General features: G+C 37.9%; 1 protein-coding gene across 1 annotated transcript in view; it reads right to left on the bottom strand.

Moving 5' to 3' along the window:
• LOC123716359 (sodium channel protein 60E-like) overlaps positions 1-26,524 on the bottom strand; it is a 104,523-nt gene that overhangs the window by 6,912 nt on the left and 71,087 nt on the right. The window contains exons 8-23 of the mRNA XM_045672062.1: positions 16,628-16,743; positions 15,827-16,029; positions 15,470-15,608; positions 14,306-14,440; positions 13,719-13,933; positions 12,998-13,168; positions 12,571-12,764; positions 11,888-12,119; positions 10,953-11,224; positions 9,173-9,402; positions 8,336-8,624; positions 7,336-7,651; positions 6,107-6,382; positions 5,091-5,387; positions 4,740-5,028; positions 124-317 (exon numbers count right to left, since the gene is read on the bottom strand). Coding sequence (XP_045528018.1) covers positions 124-317; positions 4,740-5,028; positions 5,091-5,387; positions 6,107-6,382; positions 7,336-7,651; positions 8,336-8,624; positions 9,173-9,402; positions 10,953-11,224; positions 11,888-12,119; positions 12,571-12,764; positions 12,998-13,168; positions 13,719-13,933; positions 14,306-14,440; positions 15,470-15,608; positions 15,827-16,029; positions 16,628-16,743 — 3,568 coding nt within the window. The remainder of the gene's footprint in view (positions 1-123; positions 318-4,739; positions 5,029-5,090; positions 5,388-6,106; positions 6,383-7,335; positions 7,652-8,335; positions 8,625-9,172; positions 9,403-10,952; positions 11,225-11,887; positions 12,120-12,570; positions 12,765-12,997; positions 13,169-13,718; positions 13,934-14,305; positions 14,441-15,469; positions 15,609-15,826; positions 16,030-16,627; positions 16,744-26,524) is intronic.

Below are 26,524 nucleotides of genomic sequence, written 5' to 3'. Positions count from 1 at the left end.
TGAAGGTCCCTAAGTCGAATTGGTTCGGTAAAACTTCAGTGGGCAGCGTGGTTCAACATAATGATGGTGCGCGCGAAAAACTGCCTACTAACTCTTTAGTTCGAAAAGAAAAAGGCTACTCACTTTAATCAGTCTTAAAATTCTTCCTATGCGAAAAACTCGTACTACTCGTAAAAGCGTGGGCGATATTGGTAAATCAATCATGATATCCTCCATTAATATACCTAATATTGAGGCCAAGACTAGAAGAAAGTCGAATACGTTCCACGGGACCGTGAAATAATGATACCTTAGACCTATAATTTTGACTATTGCCTCTGAAAAAATACATGTACATTAAATCATAAGCCACCATTCGCCTCCCCAATGGAGTATAGAGCAGACGTATTCACAGTATTCACACGAAGAAAGGGAAAAATATTTCTCATCATAAAATTTTCATCAAAATTTTACATAGGTATTACGAGCACGTCGCAATCAGATAAGGTACTATGGGAAGGGCTATTTAAAATCTTACTTAAGACACACGTGCTATAAACATAACATAACAAAAAGTTTTAGTATTATCCTGGTAATCGAACTCGAACATAGGTAAACTAATAAAACATATGCCTACACTGAGCACAAATCAAAGGAAACAATATAATAAAGCGACATTAATTCCATTCTATAATATAAATCAAGTGGGTTTTGTTATTATACTCTTCTTTTCAAATTTAAGAGTCGATTTCTTGTCTGTGGATTAATCGCCATTCAGAGCGGTTCTGCGTCAGTGTCTTGACCTCCTGGTATGTTGCGACCTCAGATTTTTCCTTGATCATTTATAAGTGGGAGTGCCATGCTATAAGTGGGAGTGCCATGCTGTTGCTTTCGGGCTTCAGCCAATCGGGCAGGCACGACCGGGGCAGTACCACTGTCTCACAGAAAACCGGCGTGAAGTGATGCAATAGGTTCATCTTATTGTACTCACGTTTCGTGCGGTGAGTGAGACTCCCGGAGCCCATCAATTCCCCCCCCCCAGAATATGAAGATGCAGTTTAAACAGAGATTACCCCAGGGGGGTACCACACGTTTCCGCTGTGGAGAATCCCCCTCTGAGCGTCCATCATCGGAACAATCAGTATTTGGTGGTGGATGCACAGGCTGCCCTTCGTATTCTGGGGTGGGCAAAAACTGCTCAAAAAACTATAGGTTTCGATCTCGGGGCAAACGGAAGAATTTACCGAAGGCATCCCCTTCCACGCTCTCAGTGGACTTTACCAATGTTAGGGGGTTCAACTCTAATCTTAACGCGGTTCACTTTCACCTCGAAACTGCGAAGCCGGCCTTATTCTTCCTTACTGAGACTCAGATATCCTTCCCGGCTGATACTTCCTACCTCTCCTACCCGGGGTACAAATTGGAACATTCATTTGTGCCGCGGGCGGGAGTTTGCGTGTACGTCAGAGAGGATATCTGTTCTCGTCGCCTCGGGTCGCTTGAAGGAAGGGACCTATCTAGCCTCTGGCTGCGCGTAGACTGCGATGACCATCCGCGATTCTAGGCATGCCTGTATAGGTCCCATAGCGGAAATACCGAAACTGAGCGACTCATTGAGCACATCCAAATGGCTACAGATTCCCTGCTCGAAGGGGTTCCTACCGCTGAAATCGTGATACTTGGCGATTTTAACGCTCACCATGCCGATTGGCTCGGTTCGGAAACCACCGATCACGCGGGAAGATCCTTTCACGACTTTGCTTTAGCTTACGACCTGTCACAAATGGTCCCTGCGATTACGCGAATACCGGATGTGGATGGTCATAAACCCTCTTTGTTGGACCTTCTGCTGACCTCACATCCGGAGACCTATCAAGTCTCTGTTGACCCGCCATTGGGTTCATCGGATCATTGTGTGGTCCGGAGTACTGTGCCTACTACGCGCCCTCCTCGGCCCCGTTTTTCGGGTTGTCGTCGTATTTGGCACTATCGGTCAGCAGATTGGGATGGGATGCGGTCTTTCTTTGCGTCCTACCCTTGGGGGCCTATGTGCTTTTCGTCGGAAGCTCCAGATTCCGTCGCTGCCTCTGTCGCCGAAGTGGTTCTACAGGGCATGGAACTTTTTATTCCATTCTCTGCGGTGCCGATCGGTGGCAAGTCACAGCCCTGGTTTAAGCGTTCTTGCAAGGCGGCATCGCGTCGAAAGCGAGAATGCTTTAATGCATGGGCGGAAGCGGCGATATCTCGTGATGCCAATACCAGCGAACATAAAAAAGCATATAACTCAGCCTCCAGGTCCTTCAAACGGGAAATCGCTAAGGCAAAGTCAGAGCACATCGCCAGATTTGGCGAGAGATTGGCCCAACTCCCTTCTGGGACCCGAGCCTTCTGGTCTCTCGCCAAAGCTGTACAAGGGAATTTTTGTCATCCATCGATACCACCGCTGCACAGAGAGGATGACTCGCTCGCCCACACTGCGAAGGAGAAGGCCGACCTCTTGGGCTGTCTCTTCGCGTCCAACTCGACTTTGGATGACCGGGGGAGATCACCACCGGCGATTTCGCGGTGTGATAACTCAATGCCGGAAATCACATTCCGGCAACGTGCTGTTCGCAGAGCACTATCTTCCTTGGACATTCATAAGTCGAGCGGGCCGGATGGTATCCCTCCAATTGTGCTGCGTACATGTGCTCCTGAGTTGGCTCCGGTCCTGACGCGCCTTTTCCGGTACCTGTACTCGCTCGGCACTGTCCCGAAGTGCTGGAAGACCGCTTCGATACATCCGATCCCTAAAAAAGGCGATCGCTCTGATCCATCCAACTATCGCCCAATCGCAATAACCTCCTTGTTCTCCAAAATAATGGAATCCATTATTAATGGCCAGCTCTTGAGTTATCTAGAGGGCCACCAGCTGATTAGCGATTATCAGTACGGCTTTCGTCGTGGTCGTTCGGCTGGTGACCTTCTAGTATACCTTACTCATAGATGGGCAGAGGCAATTGAGTCCAAGGGGGAGGCACTAGCGGTTAGTTTGGACATAGCGAAAGCCTTCGATCGGGTGTGGCACAAAGCACTGCTCTCGAAGCTTCCAGCCTACGGGCTTCCTGAGAAATTATGCGACTGGATCTCCAGCTTTCTAGCCGATCGGAGCATCAAGGTCGTCGTCGACGGAGCATGTTCCGACCTTAAACCCGTGAACGCTGGGGTCCCACAAGGCTGTGTTCTGTCCCCGACCCTGTTTCTTCTGCATATCAATGACATGTTGCAACTTAGCAACATTCATTGCTATGCGGACGACAGCACTGGGGATACTCTTTACACTGGCCGGGCAGGTATTTCTCGGGCAGTTGTCGATGAGTACCGGAACAAACTTGTGTCTGAAGTCGAAACTCTTTTACGTGGAGTCTCGGACTGGGGTAGACTAAACCTAGTCCAATTTAACCCCAAGAAGACACAAGTTTGCGCGTTTTCCGCGAAAAAAATACCCTTTGTCGCTACTCCTCTTTTCGAAAACACTCTTCTTGAAGCCACAGCCAGCATCGGAATACTTGGCGTTGACATATCGAACGACGTTCAGTTTCGCGGTCATTTGGAGGGAAAGGCTAAATTAGCCTCCAAAAAGCTTGGTGTGCTCAGCAAGGCGAGACGGTACTTCACTCCGGGCCACCGCTTGCAACTCTATAAAGCGCAAATACGGCCCCACATGGAATACCCCACTGTTCTCACCTCTGGGCGGGAGCTCCCCAGTACCAGCTCCTTCCACTTGACCGTATCCAACGAAGAGCGGTTCGAATCGTCGATGACCAATCCCTCTCCGAGCGGCTCGATCCTTTGGCGTTGCGTAGAGATGTGGGGTCACTCTGCATCTTCTACCGCATTTACCATGGAGAGTGTTCAGAGGAGTTGTTCGGATTAATACCTGCAGCTGAGTTTCAGCATCGGACGTCGAGGCAAAATACAAAATTCCACCCGTATCACCTCGACGTCCGACGTTCCACGACTGAGCGTTTCTCAAGGCAATTTTTGCCGCGCACCACCGCTATGTGGAACCAGCTGCCCACTGAAGTATTTCCGAACCAATTCGACTTAGGGTCCTTCAAGAAAAGAGCGTACAAATTCTTAAAAGGCCGGCAACGCACTCGCGAGCCCTCTGGCATTGAGAGTGTCCATGGGCGGCGGTATCACTTAACATCAGGTGAGCCTCCTGCCCGTTTGCCCCCTATTTTATAAAAAAAAAAAATCTGGTCTATGTAAGCTATTCTCGGTCTTCCTCGTCCTCTCCTGCCTTTTATCTTACCCTCCAAGATGGTCTTAAAGAAGTTGTCGTGTTGCACCAGGTGTCAAATCATCTTCCCTCTGCGGTTTTCTATGGTACTCAGCAGATTTCGTTTTTCTCCGACCATACCCACCACCTCTTCATTGGTCTTCTTTTCAGTCTAGCTTATCTTCATCATTTTCCTCCAGCACCACATCTCAAATGCTTCTGTTTTTGTCTATCTTTCTTTTTTAGTTTATTATACTCTTAGACAACGTCATTGTTATTTCCATTACTAAAAGTTCTGAGTATGGCCCCCTTTTGGGTATTGGCCTATTGGATCTGTTATTTGTTCCTTCATCCAGAAATGGATGCAGGTAGCGACCGATATAAAAGTATTTAATAAAATTAAACGAAGATATCGATCAGTGAAAAAAAAAATACATACTTATTTATGTATAGTTTCACAAAAGCTTTTTATAAAATACAATAAAAAATAACTCACCTAATCCGAAAACCGTTGTAAAAAACGCGTTACTAACTTCTAGCACGAAGAAAACGGAATGCGGTTGGTCATAATGCTCTATGCCCATCGTGAGCATATTCAAGAATATCAATACGAATATTGCTATTTCAAATCTACGTGAATTCGACAAATCGTAAAACATCGCCAAAAATTGGTTCCTCGGCCTTTTTATTACTTTCTGTGGCTTTTTTCTGCCCAACTTCTTCATCGCGGTGTAATAATGCTTCTGGCTCTCCGTCAGAAACATCTCTAGCACGCCTCCCTCGTACTGTAACAAGAGAGCGGTTAATCACAAATGTCAAACGTCAGGCAATTTGACAGCTGGCTTACCTTCTTTTTGAGCATATTGAAGTTATCTATAATTACTCCTATGAATAGATTAAGTGTGAAGAATGATCCGCATACAATGAATATTATGAAGTAAATATAGGCGTAGATATTGGCTTCTCTCGCCGGTTGAAGGTCTACTCCTCTGGCGTCCACTGCGTCAGCCATCACCTCCATCCAACCCTCGAAAGTTGCTACTTGGAATAACGCTAAGTACGCTATACCGACGTGATCGAAAGATATCTTAGAATTTATCCATGAGAAGTTGTTATAATAACACTCCCACTTGTCATTAACTATCTGAAAATATAAATTAATTAGAAGCTTTATAGCAGTAGGTGCAACCCCTGGCTGTGCACCAACAGACTTTTTATCTATGTGCGCATTTAACATTTGCTCGAACGGTAAAGGAAAACATCGTGAGAAAATCACCTTGCCTTAAAATTAAAAAAGTCGACGGCGTCTGTCAGGAGGCTAATCACCTACTTTCCTATTAGAGTCACAAATTATCATGAATTAGATAAAGCAATCTGAGGCCCTAATAGAAGGTTGCAGCGCCACTGATTATTCTAATTAATCAAACTATAAAGCGATTATGCGCATTTTTCCGTTCGCCAAAGGTAAGATTTTGCTGTTACACGAGAATAGTAATTACGCCTTATTTTTTATTCGCCGGAAATTCAACTCGTAACCAGTTATATGCGATGAACGAGTGAACAGTGGAAATCAAAATGTACAGTCAAATCTGGATAAGTGAGAGCTCAAAAGAACCGAGATCTCATTTTCTCTTATAGAGGTTTCTCACTAAATTGAGGTATAGATAATAACAATCTCACTTAAAGAGGTTCACGCGTGATAATTGATTGTCAGTAATACACATTTCATGTTTCTCACTTATAGAGGTTTTACGATTTGACGGGACCTGATAAATACTCTAATAATAGAGATTTCTCGCTTAGTAAATTGCAGCTGGATAGTTGTAACTTACTCAGATTTGACTGTAATTTATTTATACATACCTCTAAAGGTAACAAATCTCCATCCTCATCCACACATTTAAAAAACTTCCCGCCAAAAAACTGCACGCCCATTATCGAAAAAATTAACCAAAACACTAGACAGACCAGTAGTACATTGAAAATACTAGGTATTGCATACATTAGGGCATTAACTACAATCCTCATGCCTTGCCATCTTGAAATCGCTCTCAGAGGTCTCAAGGCTCGTAATGTTCTTAGAGAGCGTAATACTTTTAAATTCTCATTCTCTTCTATCAACAAACTAAACACTGAAACCTGCAACATGATGTAATGGTTAAAACGCTAAAATTTTTATATTTGCGAGTTATTGATGAACACTAGTCCTCAATAACTCGGATTCCTTGTAATCAGTAACAGATCCCAACAAAAACGTTATGGATGCTGTTCACAGAGTGTGTTGAGAGTGGCGATATTACTAGATATTACTAGATTTTCTCTCGACATTATCGTATTGGCTTAGTACTGAAAGCATAGTGCATGTATTTTCTGAATAAATTAATTTTATTGCTACATTTTAAAGAATGGCAAAATTGCTTAAAGTACTAAATAAGATTAGTATTTAATCCTAAACGATATATGTGTGTACTACTAAAAAAGTAATAGTTGACTCATTAGTAATTATTAGTAGAAATATATCAAGATATCATGATTTGAGAAACTTAAGTGTTTTTTTTTATTTGAATGTTTTTTGTAGCAGTGGGTTTATTAAAAATATGGTAACTGTATTATGAGAGAGTGAGAGAGCAGTGTTAGCCTAGTGGCTTCAGAGTGCAAATCTCAGCCCTCAGGTTGGAGGGTCGATAGCCGGCTGTGCACAAATGAACTTTCTATGAGCGCATTTAGCATTCGCTCGAACGGTGAAGGAAAACATCTTGAGAAAACCGGCTTGCTGTAGACCCAAAAAGTCGATGGCGTGTGTCAGGCAGATGATCACCTACTTGCCTCTTAGATTGACAATTGATTATGAAATAGATACAGAAACCTGAGGCCCAGACTTAAAAAATGTTGGAGCGCCATATTTTTTTTAACTGTACTATGTAATAAAAAGTAAATTTATTATTCATTAAACATATTTATAAGTAATGTTTGCATATGTGTGTATTGTATGCAATAAGTGTATGAACACTGATTTAACACATGAGTGTCAAATAGATTTTTTTTAATATACAAATTACATACTAAGTGAAGAATAATAAATTTATACTCACAAAAACTATCGTAAAGTCTAATAGCGTCCAGAAACTCGTAAAATATCTGTAGAACCCCAAAGCGATCCATTTGAAGAACATCTCGATCACGAAGATCATGCAGAAGCTGAGATTGGTCCAGTACAATATTTTCTTAAGCGGTATGTTTTTTTCCAAATGGATGTCTTCGAAACACAGAGTGATGCTGGACGCGAAGATGAGCACCAACACGAACCATTCGAACGCGGGAGTGTCCACGTAACGAAGGATATACGTGCGTATGAAAATCCACTTCTGACCCAACTTTGTTTGTACGCAGGCATCCCAACAAGAACAGCTGTAAAATTATAAAAATATTTTTAAACTGCTAAATGCTCCACAAGTTTTAAACGGTCTATGTAAAATATTGTATGAAATGTGTATTAGCGCCATCTAGTAGTCAGACGTAACACTAAAACGTTCAAGACAAATTGATGAGATCTCATTTGAACAATTGAATATAGCAAATAAGTAAAACACTACTTATAGTAAATACCATTGCTTTATAGAACGGAGTAAACGGGCAGGAGGCTCATCTGATGTTAAGTGATAACCGCTGCCCATGGACACTTAATTCCCAAGGGGTCACAAATGCGCTACCGGCTTTTTAATAATTGGTACGCTCTGAAGAACCCTTAGTCGAATTGGTTCGGAAGTGCTTCAGTGGGGAGCTGGCTCCCCATAGTGGTGGTGCGCACGGCGTACGTTGAGATGTTACGGGAGGAATTTCGTATTCTGCCTCGACGTTCGAGGATCAAACTCAGCTTCTTCAACTCGTTGGATTTATTAGAACCGGTTACGTAACAATTATTTCCTGTTGGAGGCATGTCACGTTGCAACCCCGGCATTCGCTTATGGGGCGAAGGGAAATCACCTACTTGCCTTGTAGAATAAAGTAGCTACTGGAACAGACACAGATGAGGCCGAGATGAAAGGCCCACACCCCTGGTTTTATATAGAAGAAGAAGTATTTTTGGCTTACGCTTTATAACATTGACGTGGAAAGCAATTTTCTGGATCTTTTGGTTCTTTCCGTTTTCCAAATCCTGGAAATTTTCCCATCGGGTCAGTGTATTGTCCTTGCGAGTTCTTCCTTCCGCCCACGGTTAACTCATCTACGTATGAGACCAGGGTTTGCCATGGACGCTTCATGTCCTCTTCTCCGGGCTTCTTGATGATATCTCTGGTAAATTTTGCCGATTCTTGCCGTCGGGTTTTCTCCGGTGTAGTCTTGCATGATATTTGGGTCATCTCGTAGACGTCATTGTCGTCTAAAATATTAGTTGCATAATAATCTAAATTTATCGATTCATATAAATTTGAGCAAAATAAAAACCAAGGCAGAAATTAGTTTCCTTCATAACATATTTGTAGCGAAAAAATTAGCAACCAAAAGCCTGGCATTGAAATACAAAAGTTTAATTTATTTAATTACCAGCATGGTTTATTTTATATGTTAATTAAGAAAAAAATATGTCTAGTCTATCTAGTACAAAGTAATCCGAAATAAACCGAACCGAACTACAGTTCATGGGATTAGTGTGGATCTTAATTTGGTCGGATTAAACTGCAAAAGTCAATAAATTTCTGTGTATTGCCCTTACTATATTCAGTATCTACCATCAAAAATATCCAATCCAGTCCAGCCCACTACGGTTGGAGTTTTCTTTGTTCTTCTTTATGCGCATTAAACACTTGCTCGAATAGTGAATGAAATGACCCCAAAATCCACCACAAAACCTCAAAAGGCTGATCACCTACTTCTCTATAAAGTAAATGATCGAAACGTAATGGTAGCGCTAATTTTATGTTATTTTACCCCTTGAATCAGACGGTTGAGTGTGATATCCCGAGGACATCTGATTGAGAAGCCTCTGAGCGGCAACTTGGTCGGTCGTATCGTCGAGGTTTTCCTTTGAATCCTCTCTGATACTGGTTATTTTATGTTCAGTCGCCAAATCCCGGACATCCTTTAGTGTTTCTTGGCTGCCATGGTTACCCATTTGGTAGAGATGGGGATACGCGAAATCGGACCCTACAGAGATTGGCCTGTAACAAATATTAGTAATTTATGTACAAACAAAAAAATTACCACGAAATCGGCACAAATTCAAGATCCAAATTCAAGGGTTTTTTTAACAATGTGTCCCGTAATTTTATGTATTTTATTATTTATTCATTTATTAATACTTCGTTTCAGGAATATAATACAAATGATATAATTAAATGAAAAGGGGGCAACTGGCGGCCTTATCGCTTTAGAGCGATCTATTCTAGGCAACCGCTGTGAAAAATATGAAAAAAAAATTTAGGTAAGGCAAGCAATAAGTACAGATACAAAATACATATAGTTATTTAGACAAAACTAAAATAAGAATAAAAACTAAACTAAAAAGGACACTATATGAAAAAGAAAAAGTGCACATGAATCACGAATCACGATGGTACGAAGTTATGATTACAATGTGGAGATTTAAAGAAAGATAGATAACTCCTTATCTAAGCGAATAGGGACGAAAAGTGAATTCCATAGCCTCACTTCGGAGCTTAAATATTTTAGTGGGGTCTGAAATTCGAATGTTAGATATATGCGCTATATCTATTTGCAATAAAATTAATAGTGGACACTAATTCAAACAAAATATTCATTCACTTGGACAAATGGAGAGATAATGCGGGGAGTACTCCCTTCGTAACACTTAAAATCGTGATGATGTACGAACCTCGGCACATGCCAAAGTTATGTACGTGCATAGGAATCATCATCACGCTTTTAATTCTAAGAAAGCCTGAGTGAGCAAAATGTACAGCCTTGGCGCGTACAGTCTTTAATCAATGCTTCCTGCCTGTTTTAACTTGTGGGGCCGAAATTATTACGCTCACACTACTCACGGTGGAAAGTCTGAGAGTCGCGTAGTGGGCGATGGAGCGTGCAATTATTGGCATCTCTTTCTCTCGAACTGAAGCCAAAAGTGGAAGGAGTGGCGTGTGTGACGTAGTAAGGGCTGTCGCAACGTTTAAGTGGCGGTGGGCAGGCTACGTGGCGCGCATGACAAGAACCGATTGACCCGCAGGCTTCTTTTATGGATACCAGCAAAACAAAATACTGCGCGACCGCCCACCAACTAGGTGGAGACAGAGGCCAGTGAAGGGCGTACTGGAGGAGGATGCACCAAAATAATAGGTTGATGATGGTGATAATCAGTTATAAAACACATTCTAAATAAACTTATACTTAATTAAAGTATTTTTTATGTAATAGAAGGCAAACGGGCAGGAGCCTCACCTGATGTTGAGTGATACCGCTGCCTACGGACACTCCCATTGCCAGAAAGCTCGCAAGTGCGTTGCCGGTCTTTCAAGAATTGGTACGCTCTTTTTTGAAGGACCCTAATTAAGGCCGGCTTCGCGTGTTGGGGGGGGGGGGTTGCCTTCATGAACTAATACGAACTGATACCAACACCTCATTAATAAATAAAATCTATTACATAGTCATAAACATACTATAAGTCTTAACCATAAAGAGATTATTAAGATTTATACAAGATTTTTAAACGTGAAAAAATGAGAATTAGTTTATATTCGATTATAATTGTTACCTGTTAAGTGCTTCCTGATAACTATGACTATAGATATTGTCGTGGGGAAATAATATGGTTTCCTGAATGGAGCCTGAAAACCGCTGTTCACTTGGAATTGAGGTTTTTGTCTCCTTCATGGCGCGATGTTGCAACATAAATTCGTTGACTAACTCTTCTAACTTGGATTTCTTCTCAGTCTCTTTACTTTTGGATATAAGGAAACCTTTTTTTCTCACTATTGAACGTAATCTATCAAAACTTTTCGCTAACTTTGAATCCTCTCCGACTTCCTGAAATTTTAATGTTTCGTTATACTAATATAAATTTGCCATGTTGTAATAGATTTCTCTTTTCATCGACAATTTATTAGCAGAGTTGTTTTGTTGTCAGGAACCTGAAATTCAGCGTTCAAACTCCAGTTGTGTACCCAATAGATGCCTATATGTGCGCCATTTTTTTCTGTATTATTACCGTGATACAAGAAATGACACGTTTGGACCCGGAATTCGATGACATGTGTGACCCATTACGAGTAATGAAAAATTACCGAAGAAACAGATTGGATTATTAATGGTAATAATTATAATTAACCTTGGCAAGATATATGTTGGTTACTATTACTGTTTTACTCTGTTTGGATTCTCATGTGTTACAATAGTATTCATTCAATAAATTTCGTTAGTCAAATTTAACTCTGTTTTAAGCATAATGTTGAGGCAGGGCCAGTAACTATCACAACGCACACACAGTACAATGTACCTTATTATTTTTGTTCTTTCCGTACTTTCTTCTTATTTTTCTCTTTCTGTGTGTATTTCGTTAGTAAAACATATTAATTTTGTCTGTCTGTTATAATTTGTAGCTGACATAAGACGTAACTTAACACTTATATTTGTAAGGTCAAGTAGTAAAGATTTTGTGACTTTCTTTTAAAATAATAAATCAAAACTCACTTCTTTCCTATTCTTCAACTCTTCGCTGTTAAAACTATTGAGCAGCAAGGCAAGAAAGAGATTGAGTACCATGAAATTGCCCATAACAAGTGCGGGAAGGAATATAAAGAAGCAGCTTTCGGCGCCGCTTGCCTGCTCTGCTCTCATACAGTCCCATAGAGGCTCTATCCACTCACCACAGAGGATCCGAAAAATCATCATGAATGAATGAAAAAAATCGTTGAAGTTCCACCTGAAAATGTGGTTTTAGTGTTATTAGCGAGATTATGATGTGTTGCGTATATAATAAGGGTGAAGTAATTTCAAATATTGTGAGCAGTGTTGACCGGGGTTCGAACCTACGACCCCAAGATGAGAGTATTGTGAACAGTGCTGGCCTGGTATCAACCTGCGACTGTCACCAATGGACTTTCTGTCTATGGGCGTATTTATTACTGGCTCGTACGGTGAAGGAAAAAATTGTGAGAAAACCGGCATTAGCCCTAAAAAGCCAGCGGTGTGTGTCAGACTGAGAAGGTTGATCATCTACTTGCCTATTAAAAATGATCACGGAACAGATACAGTAATGGGGCCCAGACCTAAAAGGTTGGAGCGCCATTGGTGTTATATAACCTTAAATATAAAATGCATCATGGTGAAAAAATAAACAATATAGCAAAAAAATAGATTTTTTTAATAGTTACCTTGGTACTGGGTCTGGGTCGAACTTATCCGGTGTATATGATTTTGAAAACAACTGCATACCGATAACAGCGAATATGTATATTACTATAACTAATACGAATGTTAGGTTACCGAGAGCACCTATAGTTGATATTATTATACTCAACAGCACTTTCATTGTCGTCCATGACTGAGCTAATTTCAACACTCGTAACTGTAAATAGAGCATATCATCGTGTAAGAATGTGTGCGCGAATAAATATGAAATTAAAAATACATAAATCGATTTTAGATTCGCGTTATTTTACTAATGATGAAATTATAAATGTGCGTCCTGATGAAGTCTGCATTAAATAAATATAAAATTTAACTTTCTTATTAATTTGACATTAATAAATGTAATATTCCTTTAAACATTTAAGTGCTTGTTAAAAAATAGATACGTACCAATCGCAAACCTCTTAAAACAGACAGCCCATCCACAAGTTCAAAGATTAGATCTAATAGACTGGCCGATACAATGATCAAGTCAAATATATTCCAACCACACGCGAAATAATCTTTGCTCATTGCCATCACTTTCATTATACACTCTAAAGAAAAAATAGAAGTAAACACCTGCGAACAAAGAAGTATCACATAAGAGTTTTTTAGTGAAAGCTGCTTATAGAAAGCGTATTTTTTTAGTCCTCACATACGAAATTGTTGTTTTGTTTCTATTCTATTTTTTAAAATAGAATATATTTAATTAATCAAAGTATGTACCATTGCTATGTATGCACTTTTGCCATCCTATAGGTAGTATTGATCGCTCTACTAAAAACAGAATTCGGTCGGAAATCAATAAAATCATTTAAGGCGGTTTCGACTGCCGTCCCATCACAGTTGATTTTTTTGCACGCAGTTAACCAAATTTTGAAAAATATAGTAATCTGTTGGAGCGATGTCCGGGGAGTACGGTGGATGTCTTAGACATTCCAATTGAAGCTCCCCTAATTTGTTCTGCAGTGTAAGGTCAAAGTGGTCAGTACGACAAAACATCAATTTCATATGTAAGGCACTAACAGTATCTAATAATCATTCCAAACACTTAAAAAAGTAGAGAGAAAGACAATTTAGAATTACAGGAAATATTAGCAAAATTATATATAATGTTAACTTTTCTTACCTTATTCCCTATATCTAAAGCTTGTCTAACATTCTCACTCATCCCATGGTGTTCTAAAGCAAGAAAGAGTGTATTTAGAATTATACAAGTTGTAATGAACAACTCGAATAAAGGGTCTTTCACAATACCATACAATCCATTCTGGAATTGCAGCCAACCCTCATAGTCTATACAACATGTGACGCAGCATTCACAATTTCTATCCACGAGTTCATCTGCGATCAAAATGTTAAATGTTAATAAGAATCCAGGATAAAGAACAAGCAAGACACACCACAATGGTTACAGGAAGAGCGAAGCGTCGTGAAGCGAAGATAAGTACAATGCAGAAGCGTATTCAAATCTAGAAAGTGCAAAAGAGCATGCATACAAGGGTAGAGGAAAAACGCAGGAAATGTACAACATCAAATTTCGTCGGGATTATATCAAAACGAACACTTATGAATCGCATAGAAGTACTGAAACACTTGAATGCGATTCGAACACCGAACACCAATAAACCAATGACCACCATGACCCTGCAGTCTTCCCGTTAGGAACAGGGGTGGACTGGGGGGCTGAAGCATTGGCGGCTGTGATTTACTAACCTGTGAAATAAGTGCAATTTTGCTCGTAATTGCCCATATGAGTTTTGTGCGTGGCTGCCAATAAACTGAGCTCATTAATTTTCGTCGCCTCCGCTTGCGGGAGTTCGGGCGCGTGCTTGTATGGCCAGTCCGCCCCTGACGATATTAATGAGGTAGAAGCGAAATTGCAAAGTGTCATTCAAGTCCAACGGACGTCCAGCCCATGGAAAGTGAAGCTAATGGTGATTACCAGCCACTAGACAACCATTCATTGTTTGTAGCGCCAATTAAATTGCGGATAAATTGCCAACATTTTAAAACTGGCCCACTGGCCAAACTGGCTAGATCTCGGATAATATTTCAACGAAATGTTTAAACTATACCACGTAACACACAATCCATGCAAATGACTGTGATGTTCGTTTATGAAATATTTTCCCAAATCAAATTAAAAGGAACGGTTGGAAACGTGGCTGCTTAACTGTGTAGCTGTTAATTTGCAAACGAACAGTTCCTAGAACTTCGGTAGCTCGTTAAGTGACGTACTAAATATTAATATATTAAGCCACCAAAGACGCCGCTTGATCATGGATGGCACCAAAAACAAACGGCGTTATTTTAAAAGTTAATAACTATAATAAGATCTTACACAGTGCTTCATAAATCCAAAGAAAATATCATCTGATTGCAGATATAAATAAAAGAGTGATTAGAAATTGATCAATCAAAATACTTTGAATCTGAGAAAGATAAGGGTCTGTACATGAATTGTATGCATTTAAGAGTTCAAGCAAGGAATAATATCTAATAGTCCTAAGTCGAAACTTTGAAGTAGAAAAAGTCGTTGTGACATGCAATTAAAAAAAGTACTTTAAAACTATCAAAAAGTAAATTTTAAGAGAGTTTAAGTCTGATGGTCCTTTGAGTGTTTGCGAAGCGCTCACTTTGTGTCTTCTTCATTGTGCTCATTAGTGTTGAAGCCGTGCCAATTTATCGAAGGAAATAATTTTGATAATGCTACCAAATTATTACACAGACTCCATAAGCCGAGATTTTAAATTATTCTTAAGGAGGAGATTTGGAAGGTTAAGAGGCGAAAAATTCGACTTAAAGAACTTGTAAAATAAAGTTAAGAAAGTTATTTGGTAGCAGTATTATATTTTGAAATAGTATTTAAATTATTACCTAGTACCACGATCTGGTTGAGGTAGTCGGGGTTCAATGGATACCTTTCATGAATGCTACATCTCTCTTTTTTCGCCATATCAATTTCTGTTTCAGATTTTGCACCGTTCTTTTTCTTGCATTCCGGGTTTTTGGTTTCCTGAAATTATTTTTTAATATACATTAGTAATAATTTTCACAATAATTTCGTCAAAAGTAAAAGAATAAACGTTAATAAATAGTTTTTATACAATTTTTAATTTAGTTTACCTACTAAGTTTAACTATATTATTTGTAGCCTTCAAACCCATTTAAATTGTAACTGGTTTATTGCTCAATGTAATTCATAAAAAAATATTTTTGTATTAATTAAATTACCAGTTTCGTTGTAACAGTAATAGGTGGCGGGTGAGGCGGTGGTGGAAGCAAATGTCGCCTTGGCAGCGAATGAGGTGCTTGATCATCAGACGTGTGCTCTCCATCGTCATGATCATCCACCACTCCAGAATCGTCAAGAGAGGATTCCCTATTGTTGCTGTGGTCACTTAGCTGTCTGCCAGCGACACTCAGTGCACCACGGCCTGATCAGGTAAATGGAAACGTATTTATTAAAGTTATATATATTTTGGAAAAACCTAATTAAAATATACATTTAAACTACTTTTTACTAAAATTGTATGTTAGGTAAGATTAATTGCTAATATGTAAATTTATTGAATTATAAGTCTCCTGACTGACCTTCTACTGCAAATACTAAAACACTTTTTAATTAATAATTAGCGATTGTTTTACTATGGTATATATCAATAATATTGTCAAAAATTATGTTCAATACATTTTGTATCATATTATTTCCTTTTTTTAAAGAAAATCTAATAATTTAAAATCTTAATAATCATTTAGTTATCTGCTGTATTATTTTTTAATAACACTAGGTAAATAGTATTCACATAATTATTATAATTACAAATATATACGAAATACTGTAAACTATATTGCAAAATATGGAGTTTTTCGTACATCATCTTCACATGAAACTACTTTCTGAAAGGGACAACTGGAGTTTTTTTTTAAATTTCAAAAGCTCTTTAGCCGTACGTAAAATTGACTATGACTTTCAACTTCAATTATTAATTTAGATATATTTATTGCAAATAGCTTAATCTTACTAATACCTACCTAAAGCATTATCCGGATGTAATGTATGTGGTGGTGGCGGTGGAGGTTGTACTGGTGGTAGTGGAGGTGGGGAACCACTTGGAGTCACTGATCGCGACCGTGAACGGGATCGCGATCTGAAACATAAAAAACATAACTGTCGGCTGCGTTTAACGGGTCTGTTATGATGTTTCAATATCTCCATCTATCTCTACCAAGGTCACATAAGTGGTCAAGAGAAGGAACTGCCAGAATAGTTTCTAAGACTAGATTTGTTTAAAATTTAATGTTACGTTTTTGTATGCTTTTCAATAAAAAGATTTCATAATAACGGAATGAACGAACGAAAAACTATATTTAGTAACCATTCAATGAAGTTAAATCTGTCTCAACCATTTTAACTAATACTATGTAATCAGAGACATATTAGTAAAATATATTTTCTAATAATAATAATTAGGGCTTTATTAATGAATCCATAAAAAATGGTTAGTTAACATTTCTAAATGTTTGTATTAGTTGTAAAAAATTAAGTTAGTTTTTTGTGGCCTAGTATTGAATGGAAAATATTATATGAGTCTCCACCATAATTTTCCATTTTACTTTTTTTGTTTTGTCTTGTTTTGGATGAAAGCGTACGTTAAAATTGTATAATTTTAATTGTAACTAACACAAAATTAGGGGTAGAGCAGTTGCGACGGTAACAAAAACAAACTCGGCTTATCGGAAACGAGAATGTCGAAGAACATACAATATATACATATAATACAATTCATAAGTTTGGTAAAAACTAAATACCTCATATAGGCTTCAACTGTGATGAGTGTTTTAAATAATTAATGTAATTTAAATATGTGTCGGTTCAAGTAAACACCGATTTAAGGATACTAGGATCGAATAAATTACGAGTTAGTTGCCAACACTGACTATATGTATTTATGCTAAGCACAAAATTACTATGCTAAATAGTGGTCTTTGTAAACATTATTATCATGCAAATCCTACGCTTGTTTACGCTACATATAGGTCAAACGGGAGGCGTGTCACGATGCTTTTTCATTATATTTTGCCTTAGTTCTACGCTAAGGAGATGGAAATAATTGCTAAAATATACACATTTCTTATAAAGAAATGAATTTTGATAGAAGACTCATCATTACCTATTGTAACTGTGGTATTGTTTTATTGATTGACGCATTAATAATTTATACTGACCAAGTTACACTCCGGTCAGCAATTGTAGATATAATAAAGACAACTTTTATGAGCGAGGTAAGTACAGTGGCGGTTGTTGGAAACTTTAAGTAATAGGTTGGCTTATTTACATTTAACTAAAGTATGTAGCTACTATTTTCTTCGATACCTTTTTTCCATCTTGTAATGTCCTGATCCCATAGAAATTTTGGGGCCTCTGATCAAAATACCGCGACAATTGGTTTTGGCAGTCCTCTCGTGATATTAACCAAACACTGCCCAAAGAATTTGGAAGATACCAAGACAGGTGGAATGGTGCAAGGTTAGGACTATACGGCGGATGCATTAACACCTCCAAGCAAAGCTTTCTTATTTTTTGCTGAGTGGCTAAAGAGGTGTGAGGTCTAGCGTTATCATGATGAAAAACCACACACCTTCTATTGTGAGAATTGATGGCCCGGCTTGGTGGTTTATCACCAGTTATCAGCTCTTCAAGAATAGTTCGGTTTCATTACGTTGTAATAAAGTAAGGTTTCTTTCAGTGAACTCGTACCCAAACATCGAGCTTTTTTGTGTACTGTGTGTGTAACTGATATGCCGATCTTGCTCCACTTTTTAAAAAATGGCATCCATTTTAACCGTAATAGCGACCAGAGCGACGTGCATGTTTGACATCAAAATTTCCGGATAAAAAAAGGCTTAAACCAAATTTGTGCTACTCTTACAGACACTGCACTAGGTCCATAAACATCAAAAAAAAATTTCGCGGGCTGCGTTGCATTTTTACCTTTTTTGTTGTAAAATTTTAAAATGTATCGAATATCTTCTTTAAAATCTAAAATTTTAATGATACCAAAACCGGCCAGATACAAATCGGTTGGTTTTCAATTATATACAAAGAGATTTTATTACAAGTTCATACATACTATAATGCGAAAAGACTTTTTCTTTATCCTAATAAATGAAATACTTTAATCGAAGCTAAATCTCAACCCTCTTTAATTGTCGAAAGAAAGGCCTATAACATAAAATTACGAGTAGTGGGGTGTGACACTAGACAAAGAAAAATCTTTTATTTGACTTGTTTAATAATAATAGCCTTTAATTCAGATACTGTGTGTCCTTTCTAGGCAAAGGCCTCAGAATCCCGCCATTCCTCTCTACGCTGTTGCACTCCCTGACGTATTTATGGGTCCTTAAAGCTAAGTGACCTCTGTTATAAAGGATATAAGTGATGGTGACCTATTTTACATACTTGGACACGAGAAGGTTATAACGTATGAAAAACTAACATACTCAATTATTACTACCAAAACCAACGTTTTACAATTTATTGGCTACAAGTGTAAGATTATTGTTGGTTTGCGTTTCTTATTATTGACTAAAATATATATGTAACATAACTAACGTTAGGTTACATAACTAGCGCAACGTAGATATTTTTATAAACTACTTTAAAAAGCTAAACGTGTTATGTTATTTTTGGTTACTACTCGCACTGAAACGTAGTTCTACTGCTCTTTGCTTTATCACCGAGAACACTATATGTTACAATTAAAAAACGCGTTTAAATCCATTACAGCCGATCGTTAAAGCCTTGTGCGTCATAATTAACGGCTGACACGGAAGCCAGTACGACATTACGTCATTAAATAACGGTTTCGCAATCGATATCAAGCATCGCCCATGCAAGCAGTTTGCTCAAATCGAGCTCTTTCGCCTCACTGCCTTCGTGATTTAGCCTTAACTATAAGTGGGGCGTAGAACTAACAAATTGGGTTGATCAGATAGAAATTTGCTGGAAACAATTAATAACCATATTAACTGGATTAAATAAATGAAATTAATCAGTGGCGCTACAAACTTTTTAGGTCTGATCCTCAGATTTCTGCGTCTGCTTCATGATCATTTGTTAATCTAATAGTCAAGTAGGTGATCAGCTTTCTGTGGCTGATACACACCGTCGACATTTTGGGTCTAAGGCAAGTTTCCTCACGATGTTTTCCTTCACCGTTCGAGCTAATGTTAAATGCGCACATAGAAAGGCAATTGGTACACAGCCAGGGGCAACAGGACCTCAGGGATGAGAGTCGCACGCTGAAGTCACTACTGCCCAACACTGCTCCTAACTGGATCACGTGACGTATAAACCGGAAGTCGGTCGGCTAGCTAATGGACTGTGAAATGTGTTAAACACACATCTTTATATGTATTGTATGTCAGGAGTACCTGTATTGAAAATGAAATGATGTATGAGCAAGCTGCACTAGATAACTAAATATATGAGAGGGTGAGATGTAAGAGCCTAACAACCCTACGGATCTCTGAGCTCTACAGATGTACCCTAACGCATAACATTACGTTATTAATCTGTAACTTTTATAGCAGTTAAGGCTCGTCCTTGTTTATACATTCTTTAGCAAAAACTTTTTACAATTCATTTTTATGTAACCGGAGGCAAACAGGCTCATCTGATGTTATGTGATGCCAATGGACACTCACACTGCCAGAAGGCTGGTAAGTGCGTTGCCAGCTTTTTAAGAATTGGTACGCTCTTTTCTTGTAGGTACGGTCGTATTGGTTCGAAAATGCTTCAGTGGGCAATTGGGAAACGCTCGGTTGTAAAACTTAACATAAATTATACAACTTTTACAATTCATTTTTATGCAACCGGAGGCAAACAGGCTCATCTGATGTTATGTGATGCCAATGGACACTCACACTGCCAGAAGGCTGGTAAGTGCGTTGCCAGCTTTTTAAGAATTGGTACGCATTTTTCTTGTAGGTACGGTCGTATTGGTTCGAAAATGCTTCAGTGGGCAATTGGGAAACGCTCGGTTGTAAAACTTAACATAAATTATACAACTTTTACAATTCATTTTTATGTAACCGGAAGCAAACAGGCTCATCTGATGTTATGTGATGCCAATGGACACTCACACTGCCAGAAGGCTGGTAAGTGCGTTGCCAGCTTTTTAAGAATTGGTACGCTCTTTTCTTGTAGGTACGGTCGTATTGGTTCGAAAATGCTTCAGTGAGCAATTGGGAAACGCTCGGTTATTAACATAATTTATGTTATAGATACATAATTATAAGCTAGCAAGGCGTCTCACCAATTCATTTAGAATAAATAAATAATAACTGTAATACTGGAAACGGTTAAATATATTTTAATATGTCAAATATAGTATGTGCTAATTGTATTCTAGATCAGATCTAAGGATACATTTTCTGGGTAAAAGTCAACCACACAAAGTGTTTTTAATTAGTTAACAAAGTGAAACGTTTCCCGTCGCGGCAAGGCGGAAGGTATGCAAATGCTCTTAAGATTATTTTACATAACAATGCAATCCTAACAACATCAATCAACCGTTGATTTACTCACTAATTGTAGTTCCACAAACAGTTAAAATCAATTAAGCGGTTTCAAGTTTCATTAGCTTCTGAAAATTGAAATTCTAAAACTGTTTGACATAATTTTTCATTAACTACTATTTAATTTGTTTTCTATTTTCGTTATGTTGCCCTATTGGTTTCAGGACTCTTATTCGTGACGACGTTCGACCCCCGGCTGGGCACCTATAGACCTATCTGCGCATTTAACACTCGCTTATACGACGAAGACATGACAGAACACTGAACTACTTGCATATTAGTAAACAAATGATCGCAAGACAGGTACAGAACGGGCCTGGAATCTAAAATACGTGGTTGTAGCGAAATTGCTTGTAAAATTGCGAAACTGCCGTGTAATGCTTTCAAGGGGAAGGTGTTTAAACTTGAAGGCAAAGTGTGTTTTGCGATATATATAGTGTAGGCGAGTATTTGGACAATAAGTTTGACAACAATTATAAATAATTTAACTTATTATTATGACATGTTAATGTCCTTATTAATGAAAATTAATATGACATTTGCATGCCTATTTATATGGCTTGAAATAAATGTACCGCTTTCTTGAAAATAATTGATTTATTTATTTTCGTGCGTCGGCAAAATAGAAAGAAACACAAGGCCGGTAACGCACTCGCGAGCCCTCTGGCATTGTGAGTGTCCACGGGCAGCGGTATCACTTAAAATCAGCCTCCTGCCCGTTTGCCCCCTGTTTTATAAAATAAAAACACTGTCTGTGCCACGCTTCTTCGCAAAGCTCTTAAACGGAGTTTACAGATGATTATTATTGTATCCCGCAACATGGAGGATAGTATTATGTAACGTAAATGGATTATACTATGTTCCCAATCATATTCCCAAGCAGGCGCTTGTTTGGAACCCGCAAGCAAATAGAATCGTGGCTGTCACAGGTAAATCCGGCACCGTACTGTTGGCACAGTGCATATGAAGAAAAGAGAGGCGGAAAGACTCAAAACCGAACGCGAATGAGTCGTCGAGTTGATGTCCTAGGCTCCTCCATCGCGCGCTTGTAACTTATTATAATTTTATCCTTAAATTTCGTACATCACATTCTAACGCAGACAGCAAAAACAGGAAATGTACACGCATAACAATTATCAGAAAACTAACGCAAAACAAACATATTAAACCAAGCAACATATAGCCGTTGTTTGATAACTAAAATGTCTTCTTTTAATAACATTTGAAAATGATCCTAAACGCTGACCGCGAGATCCCCTGGTGCGGAAATAAAGCTTCGCCGCGCGCTCAACGGCCGTAATATTACGAATGAAAGATTTAGATATTTGTATGAAAAAATCTAGATTGTTCCTCTATCAAGCGAAACCGACAGAAGTGGGGCATGCTTTTCATTTTTCGTAATAGACACTTTGAAATATTAAATTTCTTATTAAAATTCCGTAAGGAAAAATGGAATTTCTATTAAAATATTTGCTGTTATGTAATAAGTGTTATGCTCGATGTTATGCTGACATACATCGCAATTACTTACAGTAATAAATATGTGTATGTGTGAATTTGTACTACGTCTGATGAGGGATAAACACTCCCTACGATCGTAATACACCTTTTGCAGCCTCCACCAAACTGTTTTTTTAGCATGCATTGAAATTTGCCAATTTGTTATACAGAACTAGACAGACATTTGGCCACATTTCCACCTGATGTTAAGTGAGAAGTAGCCCATTGAACACGCCTGACAAGGAGACATGTGTTTAAACTCCGCTCTTCCTAGGCATGACTCCAGTTTTAAATCAGTTTAAAAATACACAGGAAGCTAGGAAAATAATCAGTGAATACTCCAAAGTTAGAGATAACGAATGAAACTATAAATATTTTCAGAATGTAAAAAAAAACAAAAAAAATGCTACGTCTATTTAAAAACGCGGAAAATCTGTGGAAAATTGCTCGTCGGCCGGAATACTATCTCGAGTGTGAAGCATTTAGATATTTCTTTTGGGAATACGAAATTAAAATCTAAAAGTTATATAAGCTATGTCACTGTATGATAAAATCAAAACTTATATAAAATATACATGATTATTTAAAACAGTGTACAACAAAGCGATTCTCATCTTTAAAAATACCTAAAAGCCACTAGCTTTAGGTCTGGGTCTCAGATTTCAGTATCTGTTACGATGTTTAACTCGTCGAGCGAGTGTTTAAATGTCAAAGATAGAAAGAAATGTCAAAGTCTATTGGCACAGAGTCGAAGATCGATCCTACGACCTTAAGGATGAGATCACGCAAATTGAGGCTAATAGGCTGACACTACTGCTGTTATAAATACGTTATTAAAAATTATAGGAGACACTAAGAAACTCCTTTTTTTATAGGGCACGTAAAATAAAATTGGTAAAACGAAACTTAGGTATAGGCGAAGTCTTCGATAGTTTTCTAGAATAATGGTACCATTTTAAAAGTAGTTTATTGACTGGCTCATAAACGTATAAATCTCACCTAGCCAGATTGAGCACAGTAAAACGCGTTTCAATTCGAGTTTTTTTTAAATGTAGCAAAAATTTTGTTTTTCTCAGACAAGACAAACCATACATCATAGTGAGAAATTATATCTTTAATTGCTGTGGTAGTAATAACATTGTGGAAAGACGCCAAGAAATATCGTCGTATAGAATACGACGGGCAGGTATTAAGTGAAGTTCTTTATAATATTTTGTCTTTTTAAATGCACAAATAAATTTAAATTCTCCAGACCTAACCGATATCGTGCACAAGGACTTGACACAAGTGAATTCTCTATTCAGTAATTGGATGTCAGACACTAAATATCGTAACATCAGGTCCAAACGTCTGTCCTATTTCCTATTTGACTGGAAACTTACTTATAAAAATGGTATCAAGTAGCCAGCGATTTATTATAATGCAGTAAAATATGTATGTATAAATATGATAAGGGAATGCCAATCTACAGTGGTTTAATGCGAATGACATATGTGGAGTTAAAAGTCATACATTTATAATCAGAACTTTTAAATGTATGCTACCATACACAAGGATAAATGTTTTGTAATTTTTTTTATAACTATATATATTTTACATTGGTTTATGTTTATTTAAAATTATTTACCAAACTGACTCTTAAAATTAGCTTTTTTGTGACCCAACGTTCAGAAATAAATTTTTGTATGTAATTTATTTATTTATTTTATTTAAACTTATTTACATTAGAAATAAAAACAAAAATATAATATATAAGTGATGCAACAGGCGGCCTAATCGCTAACACGCGCACATCACACTTCCAGGCAGCCATAATAAGCAAAACAAAAACAAACAAAAAAATACAAGTAACATTAAAAAAATCTAAATATCTAAAATCTAAAATAAAATATATTATATTGCAATCATAATAATGCAATATAAAAAAAGCAAATACGTTAGTTACCGAAAATATTACCTCTCTTTAAACTCACAGGAACTAACGCCTGCCACCGCATTAAATACATCAAAAATACTGATAAATTGGAACAATAACCAAATAAACAATTAATCCGATTACATGAAGTGTCTGGGATTAATTAAAATAATTTATTGAATAATACCTGTCCTTTAGCACCGTCTCATTACTCAGTCCATGGCTTAAGTTAATGATACTCGGCCGCAACCTCGTTACTTCGCATCGACGCCGTAATGGAATAATACTTAGATATAATATCATTAGAAATGCGATTCACGTAATTTTGTAGTTATACATAAGATTTTCTTTTGCGGTAACTCATACATATATCTGTAAAATTGATAACAATAATTCATAACACTAACCTGAAATAATTTAATGTTCTCAGCAATGTCTACCTCTGTACTAATATTATAAAGATATGACGACCTCCAATTGTTTAATAAATGATTACCTCAAAGGCTGTTAACGCACCTACTGACATGGGTCCCTCCTGCGATGACTGCCCTCTTTGGGCGTCCCATAGGCTATACCCATATCAGATAAATACTGAACCGAATTTTGAAAATTTTTGTAATAAAGAAAGCCACGTTATTTGGTTTTGTATAGTATGTCATAGGCTATATATATAATCGGTATTGCAAAGTAGATGTAGAGGTAATGCCTACAAAAGTCTATCAGTTCATCTGTTTGCGATAAACTTAATAACAGACGGAAGTAATTGCGGTTTCCAACATGAAGAATGATTAATTAGGAAGGTTTACATACGATAAAGCTATTTAAACACTCAACTTTTATACGGTAGTCAAGTTAAATATAATATAGAACAGTTCATTAAAATAAGCAGAATAATGTCGAATAAAATGTATTATGTTACGAGAGTAGGTACTTGACATTTGGCTGATTGTTAAATCCGAAACTTAACATCGACCATTTTGACAATAACTCTTATATATACCAAATATTTGTAGCTAGCAACATCGATGGAAAATCTGTCAACATGATGTTGCTGTCTCTGATCACCATCCCTACTGATACTCGTTGCGTCGAGTATGTAATTACATATGTAATTATATATATATTAAACAAAGTTCTCCGATATTCTCTGCTTGCAAACTCAAAACCTTCTGCAGGGAGTTTCATGACTAGATATACTGATTCATGAGGTAGGTTAAGGTGTATAATTTGTCAGTTTTGTGTAAATTGTTTTGTTTGAAGATCATGGTTATCATTGGATAAAGTTTAGCAGCCTGGGACCCGTGTGGGTTGGGGGTGATAGTAATTTAATATTGGGGTTATATCCCAAGAGAACAAAGTATTGGACTCTTGGACTTTTCTAGGTTTAAGATGGGTTGCCTTGTGTTGTCCAAAAATTGTCGGCAGTGACGAGGTATTGAATGCAGTGGTACCCTTCTGTGAGCAAGTAATGATACAGAAGGATACATCAGAATGAAACAGGGATCGCTTTAGGATGGATACTAGGTTTAAAAGAGTAAATAGGAGAAGATATGTCCATCTCCTACCTCCCATGTGGTGTATACTGCACCGCAGGTTTATGAGTGTTACATGCCGTTGAGTCCCGGTAGAATGCGAGAGCCAACCAGGAGCCTTTTTAACTTGGCTTTGTCGGAACTACTCGAGGTGGTTTAAGTGGGTATTACTCACCCAACCTCGGAATAGCAGAGATTCTGGTGTGGATTGAGTGTCACATGCATGATGCGCGCAGATGCATTTCCACCTCGCATATCAAAAAAAAAACAAAAAGGTTTAAGATGGGCATTTTTGTTGTAGTATAAAGAAGTAGTTAAAATAGATTATTTTCCATCATCATCATTTAAGCAGCAATGCCACTCAATATGATGTCAGTCACAACCAGTCTTATATATCTCATA

Source organism: Pieris brassicae, chromosome 11 (assembly GCF_905147105.1).
Source record: "Pieris brassicae chromosome 11, ilPieBrab1.1, whole genome shotgun sequence".
Taxonomy (NCBI): Eukaryota; Metazoa; Arthropoda; class Insecta; order Lepidoptera; family Pieridae; genus Pieris; species Pieris brassicae.
Note: the sequence above shows the minus strand (reverse complement) of the source record. Positions and strands in the feature narration are given on the sequence as shown.